This window comes from Leucoraja erinacea, chromosome 14 (assembly GCF_028641065.1).
Source record: "Leucoraja erinacea ecotype New England chromosome 14, Leri_hhj_1, whole genome shotgun sequence".
Classification (NCBI taxonomy): domain Eukaryota; kingdom Metazoa; phylum Chordata; class Chondrichthyes; order Rajiformes; family Rajidae; genus Leucoraja; species Leucoraja erinaceus.
The window spans coordinates 14,876,817-14,889,784 of NC_073390.1; the positions used below are offsets into that span (position 1 = coordinate 14,876,817).

Below are 12,968 nucleotides of genomic sequence, written 5' to 3' on the forward strand. Positions count from 1 at the left end.
GGAGAACATTGGTCAGGCACCTAACTAGGCAGAAGGATACAGGCCTGATGCACGCAAATAGGATTAGCGTAGGTGGGTAAAAACGTCAGCATTGATATGGCAGGGGGAATTATTCATTTCTGCATTGTATAACTTTGTGTCTATCGTTGCTCTTTGGTAAGACTCATAACTATTGACAGATAGATAGTCTGTTGGCTTCCGTGGAGTTGGGGAGTTTGCCCCACCAGCTGAGATCCAGTGGGTGGTACCCCTGAAGAGGTGGCTTTCAAATACTGAATATTCATTGCTTTTGTCTTTTTGTTTTGTAGGTTAACTACTCTCAGCCTCTGATTGCTGTAAAAATATTGTTGGGCACCAATGACACCAACAGGGATTTAATGATCGAATGCAAGGTAACTGGTACCAATCTGAAGAACAATGATGATCGCGACAGGTTCTTGGGTCGGGTAGCTTTCAGAGTTTATGTAACAGAATAGCATGAATGGAAGAGCTTGCACGATGACTACTCTGTTGTCTTGTTTTGTTATAATGCGCTGGACCTGCCATTGTAGATGTGTGACCACTTTGAAGGGGGTATGAGCTAGATGGCATTTTATGGTAGCATCATGTGCTTCCAGATATCAAGTATTAAAATAAATCCTAAATACCTAGCTGCCTGCCTTGCCCCTGCCCAGCCCCCTTGTTGGACCAGTTTATGCACATATTAAGACATCATTGCCATAATTAAGGGATCTGTAAATAGCTCTACTTAACTTTGAATAATGGCGGTCTTTGTCATTTTGTGCTGTGATTTTTGCTCCAAGTGAATGTCTAAAGCTTAATGTGCTGTTGCTGTGTACATATTTAATGGATTAACACACGTTAATGTCCACGTAGAATATGAATGAAAAAAATTAGGAAGCAAGATCAAAGATAATGCAGGCTGACCATAAAGATTTTATAACCTTTGCAGAATTATGTCTTTCGTGCAGATGCCTTAAAACCTGTATGAAAAAAATAAAATAAAACTGGATTTTAAACTTTTTTTAGAGTGCTGATTGGTGTCATTATTTTTTTTAAACATTTAGGAGACAATTTTTCTCTTTCTTTGAGCAGGTACATTTAAAGTAGCAGTTCATTCTGCCTAATAGAAATGATTAATGAATGGCAGGTAGAGCTATGTTGATAGTACATTAGCCACATACACTTAATTTGTAACAAAAATAAACAGAAAACTCTAAATTATGTATATTCACTGCTGAGATTGATAGTTCTGGACATGGGAGGAGTTAACCGGTCGGTATACAATGTATTCAGACCCTTCACTTTTTCCACATTTTGTTACGTGACAACCTTATTTTAAAATGGATTAAATTATATTTTTTATCATCAATCTACAATCTACCCAAGAATGAAGAAGCGAAAACAAATGTTTTGAAATTTTTGCAAAGTAATTAAAAAGAAATAACTTAAATATCACATTTACGTAAGTATTCAGACCCTATGCTGTGACAATCAAAATTGAGCTTAGGTTCATCCTGTTTCCATTGATTATCCTTGAGATGTTTCTGCAACGTGATTGGAGTCCACAAGTGGTAAACTAAATTGATTGGACATGATTTGGAAAGCCACACACCTGTCTATATAAGGTCCCACAGTTGACAGTGCATGTCAGAGCAAAAACCAAGCCATGAAGATAAAAGAATTGTCCGTAGACCTCCGAGGCAGGATTGTGTTGACACACAGATCTGGGGAAGGGTATAAAACAATTTCTGCAGCATTGCAGGTCCCAAAGAGCACAGTGGCCTCTGTCATCCTTAAATGGAAGAACTTTGGAACCACCAGGACTCTTCATTGAGCTGGCCGCCCGGCCAAACTGAGCAATCAGGGGAGAAGGGCCTTGGTCAGGGAGGTGACCAAGAACCCGATGGTCACTCTGACAGAGCTCCAGAGTTCCTCTGTGGAGATGGGAGAAACTTCCAGAAGGACAACTATATCTGCAGCACTCCACCAATCAGGTCTTTATGGTAGAGTGGCCAGACGGTAGCCACTCCTCAGTAAAAGGCACATGACAGCCCGCTTGGAGTTTGCCAAAAGGGTTGTTTTCTCTGGTGCTCTGGTCTGATGAAACCAAGATTGAACTCTTTGGCCTGAATGCTAAGTGTCAAGTCTGGAGGAAACTAGACACCGCTCAACACCTGGCCAATACCATACCTACGGTGAAGCATGGTGGTGGCAACATCATGCTGTGGGGATGTTTTTCAGTGGCAGGAACTGGGAGACTAGTCAGAATCGAGGGAAAGATGAACGGAGCAAAGTACAGAGAGATCCTTGATGAAAACCTGCTCCAGAGCGTTCTGGACCTCAGACTGGGGCAGAGGTTCACCGTCCAACAGGACAATGACCCTGTGCACACAGCCAAGACAACGCAGGAGTGGCTTCATGACAAGTCTGTGAATGTCCTTGAGTGGCCCAGCCAGAGCCCGGACTTGAACCCGATCGAACATCTCTGGAGGGACCTGAAAATAGCTGTGCATCGACACTCCCCATCCAACCTGACAGAACTTGAGAGGATCTGCAGAGAAGAATGGGATAAATTACCCAAATACAGGTGTGCCAAGCTTGTAGCGTCATACCCAAGAAGAGTTGTGGCTGCCAAAGGTGCCTCAACAAAGTACTGAGTGAAGGGTCTGAATACTTATGTAAATGTGATATTTCAGTTATTTCTTTTAAATTACTTTGCAAAAAGTTCTATACACCTGTTTTTGCTTTTTTATCATGGGATATTGTATGTAGAATGATGATAAAAAAAAAAAGAATTTAATCCATTTTAGATTAAGGCTGTAACAAAATGTGGAAAAAGTGAAGGTGTCTGAATACTTTCTGAATGTACGGTAGATAGGGAAACAAAATGATGGTAGGAGGTAGAAGATTTGCCTTGAACTTGCTGAATAACTGAGTGGCCTCAAATCTGTGGCTCACATGTACTTTCATTTTGTGTTTTTAACAATAGTATTAGATTTCCTGTGAGATGGTTCAATTTCCAAGCGACAATGTTAAGGATCTCATTTACTCGAACATACTGTGTCTTAAACAAAACTACTGGAAGACTTAGTCCAGGTTAGCTGATTATCTGTACCTGATTAGTACAAATGTCAGAGGTTATGGGGAGAAGGCAGGAGAATGGGGTTAGGAGGGAGAGATAGATCAGCCATGATTGAATGGCGGAGTAGACGTGATGGGCCGAATGGCCTAATTCTACTCCTATAATTTATGACATGATCTTATGACTTGTTTTAAAACATATTTCAGAGTTTAAATTACGAAAGCACAGAAGATTGTGTGCCGAGTGTTGGTAAATTGGATCAGCATAGATGGGTACTTGATGGTCTGCATGGACAGCTCCATTTCTATGCTGCATCACAATTCTAGTTTTCCAGTGGCTCTGTAAGGCTTAACTGAGATCCTTATTTGGAATTATTCTGGATCAATCCAGTTCTGAATCAATGGTTCAATGGTACATTATTCACATACAACCTAGGTACTGTGAAATTCTATTTGTATTTCTGCCTCAATTCAGTAAAATCACACGATGCATAAGCCAAGGTCAAGAGTGTAACAATAGTAGATTACACTGGGGTAATAGGCCAGAGTTGCCAAGTGTCTGGCGCCATCTTGCATCCTTTGTTCAAACTTCTTAAAAATGCAGAGTCTTAACTTGGCCATAAAGGCCAGTTATCCTGGCGGCAGCACTGGGTCAGAGTTGCAGGTGTGGGCCTGGCCTGCCGGTGATGCCGGTGTCCTCCGCTGCCGTGTCCGATCCGCACGCTCATGGCCTCCAGCCGTGCCTGATTCAATGGATCCCTGGGCCTCTGCAAGGCCTCCATTAGCCCACTCCACAGACACAGCCACCCGCGATCGCACCGTCCCCACGCCCACCGCTCTGACTCCCACAATCTACCTCAGAACTCCCAGAGCACCATCCCGTGGATGCAGGAGGCAAGTTCACCTTCACCAAACCTCTCCTCTCTCCAACATCACTGCCTGCTTGAAACCGCAGCTCACTGCTATACGGCAACATTTGTCTAAGTCCCTTGGAGCAACAGACTGAATATCTAGCTAGAGTCTCAACGGTTGAGCACCTTTGGGGGAAAAAAGGAACATTTTCTTTTATAATTATATATGGTATGCTCAGGAGCAATTATGTTTTGCCAAGACTTGCTTCCAGATTGGAAAATAAGCAAATATTTTATATTCCATAAATGTACAATTTATTCCATTATCCTTGGATCCTTCCACCGCAGTTTCATGGCTAGATCCAACTACATGAGACAATCACTAAACCTGTAGATGTTCAGCTAGGGGCAGAGTGATCAGGGGTTGACAACCCAAGAATGTAATCCCTGCATTTCGCATCCTTGTATCCCTTCATTATCACCTCTTCCCCAGCCAAGAATAGGCCATTATGTGCTCCACCCCTCCTTGGTCATCTGTTTGCCGGTTCTGCTTTGTTCTGGCCTTTTCTCACCTCCGGTTCCCTCCCCTTCCACTTTCAGTCAGAAAAAGGGTCCCGGCACGAAACGTAACCCATCCTTTCTCTCCAGAGATGCTGCCTGACCTGCTGAGTTACTCCAGTGCTTTGTGTCTATCATACCATACTCCTTTGTGCATCTGCAAATCCATCTTCGCTCAAGTCTTAGGCGCATATCTCAACCACAATACAAGTATCACCAAATCTGAGACACGTGGTCATTGTGCAAAGCCAGCTCTTCAATTACTAAACCAAACCTGTTAGAAAATCAAAAGATGTACCAGATGAGGGTCTCTCCTGCAGATTTCATCAATTTGCCAAATAATTGCCTCCATATTACTAAGCAGCTATTTATCTCTTACACCCATTCTGGGATATTTTATACATCCGCCCTTAATTTTATTGCTCTCAAATTGTTTTAATCTGCAATATAATCAATATAAACAACAGATATTACTGAATCATTCAAAATGCTGATTTCAGAGCCATAATTATGAAGCGGTGCCAAACTAACTCAAACAGAACTTGAGTGAATGGAATAATGAGTGTGTTCAAATCACATGTCTAATATCAAAATAAGGAAGGTGTGATGTTGCTGTATTTTCGAGATAGAGGTTAAGAGCCAGAACCAAGTCTGGCTCGCATGCATCCTGTGGTCTGCTGCTAAAACTAATCTTCTCACACCTTCTACTCATGGCTCGTGAAAATTGTAATTGGTTTCTCACTTATTATAATCTAGGTTAAAATTTAATTTTACTCAGCTTTCCAGTAATGAATAGATGAAATTTCACTGCTTAACCCATTTTCGATTTTGCTTTGTATTTCAAGATGAAAATATGAGGAGATAACAATGTTGGATGAAATCTAAATTCAGACTACAAATGTAATGAAGACTTCATTCCTTGCCTGTACAATATTCATTATAAGCTACACATCCATGCAGCCTGCACTTGTATCACTGCTCGTGAGCAGAGAAGAAATCAGATAACTAAGGAACTTGCCTTTGAGTTTGAATAGTTTTTCGTCACATCTTGCAGTAATCAATATTATACAGTACTTAAACATATTTCGCAAGCATGAATATTTATTCTATTTTGACTTTCCTTATATAGGCTTGTGGCCATTCTCTTTTTCCCCTGTAGTAAATGAATGAATGACATCGAACTAACATCAGATGTGAGTTTTGTCGTGATCAACAGCCAACTTTAATCTAGAGATACAGCATGGAAACAGGCCCATCGTGTCCATGCCAAACACCTGTTCAAGTTAGTTTTATGTTATTCCACTTTCTCATCCACTCCCTACACACTCGGGGCAATTCACAAAGGACAATTAACCTAAAAACCTTCATGACTTTGGGATGTAGGGAGGAACCCAGAGCACCCGGAGGAAACCCACATGGGCACAGGGAGGATGTATAAACTCCACGCAGACAGCACCCGAGGGCAGGATCGAACCTGGGTACCCGGGACTATGAGGCAGCTGCTCTACCAGCTGCCCCCACCGTGCCACCTCATTCTTACAGCTGATATTTAAGGCTGAGTTATTGTCCTGACACCATGACTCTAGGTTCCCAGTCTCTTTCAAGTAGTTCATCCTCGATGCAAAAATAACAGATAAACCAGTATTTGGCCTGTCCTTAATCTTGTTAGACCAATTGTTGCGAGCCAACTTTTCATGTAAAAGACTGTCACTTTTTTCTAGGTATTTTGAATCCAGTTTTAGCAGGGACAACCGCATTGGCAGAAACGTTATTCAATCTACCTGGATGTTTCAAGAGGATTTTGCGAATCCTGTGTTATTAATTAGTTGTCAAGAAGGAACTGCAGATGCTGGAAGATCGAAGGTACACAAAATTGCTGAAGAAACTCAGCGGGTGCAGCAGCATCTTTGGAGCGAAAGAAATAGGCGACGTTTTGGGCCGAAACCCTTCTTCATTAATAATAACTAATTATTAATTAGTTGAAAGGGTTAACGGTATGCTTGATAAAATTTGATGATTAGATAAAAAGGTATCATGAAAAAACAATTACCAGTAAATGTCTGCTATCATTTGTTTGGGCTCCTGGTTTAGACTTAGTAAACAATTCGGAGCAGAGGATAGCTTATAAAATTTCCTAATTAGACCAAGTAATGTGGTCAACCTAATAGTACGTTATCTGAGAAAATTAAACAAATTATTTTTAGACTTTAGAGATACAGTGCAGAATCATGCCCACACCGATCAGCCCGTACACTAACACTATCCTACACACTAAGGATCATTTACAATTTTACCGAAGCCAATTAACCTACAAACCGATACGTCTTTGGAGGAAACCGGAGCACCTGGAGAAAACCCATGAGGTCACAGGGAGAATGTACAAACTCTGTACAGACAGCACCCGTAGTCAGGATCAAACTCTGTACAGAAACACCCTAGCCTTGATTTTCAGTGTGAAATATAGTCATTGCAAAATGAGATTGAAATGTGTAGCATTCAGAACATCGCAGTGCGTGTTCCAGGAACTTTCATTAACAAGTGATGTCAACTCAACACTAAATATTTAACAATATTTATTCCTTTTCTAGGACAGCATAAATCGAAATCCATCACTGTAGCAATAAAATAATTACCTTTAACCCCAAGATATGGACTGTGGTCAACAATAGTCGACGATGTAAAAACTACCATGACTGGGCATTTGTAATATTTCACTTCAATCATAAACCAAGCAATGACCTTGGTAAACGCATCGAGTGGCGTGAGTTTATCAGGAAGAAAATGACATCAGTGTCAATCTGAATAGCTTCAGAGCCAAACACTGTCATGAAACGATTGGGAAATTTGAGTAAGTAACAAAAGAGGGGAGAAACATTGTCCACAGTATCAACTAATTTGGAAAAGGAAAAATTAATGAGTTCCTCTTTCTGGTTTCACTCAAAATGCCTTCCAGGCAATAGTTGCTAACATGTAGATGTTGGATTCTTTGTCTGAATTAAATGCAAGTTTGGGGGGGGTGTGGGTGAGCGGTGGCAGGATTGGAAGGGATGGATGGACAGTATTTAGCTTCAGTAGAGATAGAAGTAAAAGATATTTGGTTCTCCACAAACCAGCAGCTGAGGAAGGCAATCAGAATCAGAATCAGAATCAATTTATTTGTCATTTGGACCCCTGGAGGTCCAAACGAAATGCCGTTTCTGCAGCCATACATAACACACAAATAGACCCCAGACACAACATAATTACATTTAACATAAACATCCATCACATAACTGTCATGGAGGCCAAATAAACGTATCTCTCCACTGCTCTCTCCCCCCCCCCCCCCCCGATGTCAGAGTCAAAGTCAAAGCCCCCGGCTGGCGATGGCGATTGTCCCGCGGCCATTAAAGCCACGCCGGGTGATGCAAGGTCGCACACCGGGTCTTGGTGTTGGAGCCCCCGGTGTGCGCTCGCAGAGTCCACAGCCATTCCAGCCGCGCAGGGCAGCGGTGCTAGGCCCTGCTCCAGGAGCTCTTCGACCCCGCAACTCGGGTGGGAGAAGTCGCCGCCGCAGAAGCCCCGAAAAGCGGTCTCCCTCCCAGGGAGCCGTGGGCTCGGCGCCGTCGTCCACAGACCTGTAGAGAGCCTCCGACTCTCCGGCAGCAGCAGCAGCAGCAGCAGCAGCAGCAACAACAGCATCAGCAGCAGCAGCGCTCCTCCACCGCTCCGGACCCGGCCAGCTCCGCGACGGTGAGGTGAGTAGACACCCGAGTCCCCGGTCTCTTCCTGTTGGAGGCCGCTCCTCGTTACGGCCTCAACGACGACTGAGACCCGACGAGAAAAGGTCGGGTCTCAGTGCAGGGAGAGATTCAAAAAGTTTTCCCCTTTTTCCAATGAGATGGCAAAGACACAATGGGGTGCAAGCCTGCTATATCACGGGACTTTCATGATGCTACCTCAAACACATTACTGCATTCTGGTTAAATAGAAAAAGTTGGGGGTGCAATATATACTATATATATATATAATAACAATATATACATTAAATATTTTTAGTTCCAAATTTGGAAAATCAGCATGGCTGGTGTTGCTGATGAAATATTGGAAAATGGCTGACTATTAAAAGCTTGATTTATATCACAAAAGCAAAATATTAAATTTGGAACTCCCGAGTAGGTCAAGCAATATCAGTAGAAAATGAAACACTGTTTTTGACACAAACTATCATTCATTCACTCCCTATTAATGCCACATAACTTGCTGGGTGCTTTTAGCATTTTCTGTTTATTGCTTTGGATTTTCAACAACTGTAGCTTCTGGTTCCAATTATCTATCATAGTTCCTGGGTTTGCAGGGCAGTGTAGGTGCTGCATGATTTTGGTGTACATGGCCTTGATTGCCATTTTACAGTGGTAGTGTCACAGAGCCACACCCCCCCCCCTTAAACTTATATCCTCTGGTTCTGGATTCCACAACCCTGAGAAAAGGGCTCTGTGTATTTGCCTAGGCCCCTCTTGATTTTAAACATCTCTGTAAATCACCCCTCAGTTGCCTACACTTTACTGAATGAAGTTCTAGCTTCCCTAACCGCTCCCAATCTCTCAGTCACTCCAGACCCGGGAACATCCTTGTAAATCTTCTCTGCACTCTTTCCAGCCTAATAGATCTAGAACAGGGTGAACTGTGTAGCAAAACTGAACACAATATTCCATGTACGGCCTCACCAGCGTAGTGATGGAAGAATAGACTAATAGACTTTAAGGTGAAGGGGAAAAGATTTAATAAGAAGCTGAGGGGTGACGTTTTCACACAAAGGGTGATGGATGCATGGAACAAGCTGCCAGAGGAGGTAGTTGAGGCATTGGCTATCCCAACGTTTAAGAAACAGACAGGTACATGGGTAGGACAGGTTTGGAGGGATATGGACCAAATGTGGGCAGGTGGGACGAGGTGGGACGAGTGTAGCAGGGACATGTTGGCTGGTGAGGGCAAGTTGGGCCGAAGAGCCCGTTTCCACACTGTGTCACTCTATGCTCTCCATTTGCTGATTTGCCCCCAAAGGCAAACAGTGAACTCATTTTGTTAGAGGAGGTAGTCACCATGTACAGTAGATCAGCAGGAAAGGACTTACGAGTGAGACAACAGTGAGGGTGATGGATATTAAGAACACAAGTGTGGAAGTGAGAACAGATAGATTACACTCAGAATAAAGTTGGGTTAAGTTAGGTGATAAGGGTATCCTGGTTGAAGCCATGCCAATGTTTCTTAGAGCAGCTTGTACTGGAGCCTACCAGGGAGAAGGCAATTCTGGATTTAGTGTTATGTAATGAACCGGATTTGATCAAAGAACGAGGTTATTTGCTACCAACGAGCCATTAGGAGGTAGTGGCCATAATATGGTCAAGTTTAATCTACAATTGGAGAGGGAGAAGGGTAAATCGGAGGTGTCAGTATTACAGTTGAATAAAGGGGACTATGGAGCCATGAGGGAGGAGCTGGCCAAAGTTGACTGGAAAGATACCTTAGCAGGGTTGCCAGTGGAACAACAATGGCAGGTATTTCCAGGAATAATACAGAAGGTGCAGGATCAGTTCATTCCAAAGAGGAAGAAAGACTCCAAGGGGAGTAAGGGGCGACCGTGGCTGACAATGGATGTCAGGGACAGTATAAAAATAAAAGAGAAGTACAACGTAGCAAAGATGTGCGGGAAGCAGGAGGATTGGGTAATGTTTCAAGAGCAACAGAAGATAACTAAAAAGGCATTATGGGGAGAAAAGATGAGGTACAAAGGTAAGCTAGACAAGAATATGAAGGAGGATAGTAAAAGCTTCTTTAGGTATGTGAAGAGGTAAACATTAGTTAAGGCCAAAGTTGGATCCTTCAAGATTGAAAAAGGTGACTTTATTATGGGGAACAAGGAAATGGCAGATGAACAGGAACTTTGGATCCGTCTTCACTAAGGAGGACACAAACAATTTTCCTGATATAGTAGTGGCCAGGGGATCTAGGGTGACGGAGTAACTGAAGGAAATCCACATTAGGCAGGAAATGGTGTTGGGTAGACTGATGGGACTGAAGGCTGATAAATCCCCAGGACCTGATGGTCTGCATCCCAGGGTACTTAAGGAAGTGGTTCTAGAAATTGTGGAAGCATTGGTGATAATTTCCCAATGTTCTATAGATTCAGGATCAGTTCCTGTGGATTGGAGGTTAGCTGATGTTATCCCACTTTTTAAAAAAGGCGGGAAAGAGAAAATAGGGAATTATAAACCAGTTAGCCTGACATCGGTGGTGGGGAAGATGCTGGAGTCAATTATAAAAGATGAAATGGCCGCACATTTGGATAGCAGTAACAGGATCGGTCCGAGTCAGCATGGATTTACGAAAGGGAAATCATGCTTGACTAATCTTCTGGAATTTTTTGAGGATGTAACTAGGTAAATGGACAAGGGAGAGCCAGTGGATGTGGTGTACCTGGATTTTCAGAAAGCATTTGATAAGGTCCCACATAGGAGATTAGTGGGCAAAATTAGGGCACATGATATTGGGGGTAGAGTGCTGACATGGATAGAAAATTAGTTGGCAGACAGGAAACAAAGATTAACTGGTCCCTTTCAGAATGGCAGGCAGTGACTAGTGGGGTACCACAAGGCTCGGTGCTGGGACCGCAGCTATTTACAATATACATCAATGATTTAGATGAAGGGATTCAAAGTAACATTAGCAAATTTGCAGATGACACAAAGCTGGGTGGCAGTGTGAACTGTGAGGAGGATGATATGAGAATGCAGGGTGACTTGGACAGATTGGGTGAGTGGGCAGATGCATGGCAGATGCAGTTTAACATGGATAAATGTGAGGTTATCCACTTTGGTAGCAAATACAGGAAGGCAGATTACTATCTAAATGATGTCAAATTGGGAAAAGGGGAAGTACAACAGGATCTGGGAGTCCTTGTTCATCAGTCAATGAAAGTAAGCATGCAGGTACAGCAGGCAGTGAAGAAAGCGAATGGCATGTTGGCCTTTATAACAAGAGGAGTTGAGTATAGGAGCATAGAGGTCCTTCTGCAATTGCATTGGGCTCTAGTGAGACCATAACTGGAGTATTGTGTGCAGTTTTGGTCTCCTAATTTGAGGAAGGACATTCTTGCTATTGACGGAGTGCAGCGTAGGTTTACAAGGTTAATTCCTGGGATGCCGGGACTGACATATGCTAAGAGAATGGAGCTGCTGGGCTTGTACACTCTGGAGTTTAGAAAGATGAGAGGGGATCTTATTGAAACATATAAGATTATTAAGGGTTTGGACACGCTAGAAGCAGGAAACATGTTGGGGAATTCAGAATCAGGGGCCACAGTTTAAGAATAAGGGGTAAGCCATTTAGGACGGAGACGAGAAAACACTTTTTCTCACAGAGTTGTGAGTCTGTGGAATTCTCTGCCTCAGAGGGCGGTGGAGACCGGTTCTCTGGATACTTTCAAGAGAGAGCTAGATAGGGCTCTTAAAGATAGCGGAGTCAGGGGATATGGGGAGAAGGCAGGAACGGGGCACTGATTGGGGATGATCAGCCATGATCACATTGAATGGCGGTGCTGGCTCAAAGGGCCAAATGGCCTACTCCTGCACCTATTGTCTATAATGTCAAACAGACAGGGAGATGGAGTGGGTGGGGCCCCACCAATAGCGGTGACTACCAGTTATTCCACTGCAGTAAAATCTGATGCTTCTGCGACTCTTTCAACAACAGGAAGGTGAGCAAGAGCCATAAAAGTAGAAACCGCAGATGGAAGGAAGTTGGCACTGTGCTACTGAGATGCATTTGGAAACCTGGCTGAAGAAATTCATTGCTCTGGGACAAGCGAGCACACAGCAGAAACAAGATCACCATAAGCCAAAGGAGCAGAATGAGACCATTTGGCCCATCGTGTCAGTTCCGCAATTCAATCATGGCTGATCTCTTTTCCCCTCTCAACACCATTCTCCTGCCTTCTTCCCATAACCTTTTGACACCCTTACTAATCAAGAACCTATCAATCTTTGCTTTAGAAAAAATACCTTATGACTTGGCCCCCACCGCCGTCTGTGGCATTGAATTCTAGAGATTCACCATCCTCCGGCAAAATAAATTCCTCCTCATCAAAGATACACTTAGTTGAAGAAAATACAGCAGATAGTGAGAATCTGAAACTTGGAACAGCACTCGGCACCTCATACAGCATTGGTGGTGATAAAAACACAGAATATAATGTAACACTCTTCAATCATTGCACAAACGACAACATAGCCCAGCCAATGCTCTCGATTTCATGCTTCCTTGCGTTGCTATTAGACTAATTTTCATTTTCTATGTAACTCACCCGTAGCGATTTCAAAACAATCGTTTTGCACTTTTAAACAATGTACTTTTTAAACTTAAAATTTGCATGGAACGGTTTTACTACATCGGGCATCTGTATGCACACTCCAGTATTGGAGAGAATCCTCCTCATCC

The 12,968-nt window shown here is 43.1% G+C and overlaps 1 protein-coding gene across 1 annotated transcript in view; it reads left to right on the forward strand.

Moving 5' to 3' along the window:
• Nucleotides 1–1,022, forward strand: part of atp1b3a (ATPase Na+/K+ transporting subunit beta 3a) — a 40,087-nt gene extending 39,065 nt beyond the window's left edge. The window contains exon 7 of the mRNA XM_055645662.1: nucleotides 309–1,022. Within this exon, the coding sequence (XP_055501637.1) occupies nucleotides 309–476 (168 nt within the window). The 3' untranslated portion in view covers nucleotides 477–1,022. The remainder of the gene's footprint in view (nucleotides 1–308) is intronic.
• Nucleotides 1,023–12,968: the final 11,946 nt, after the last annotated feature.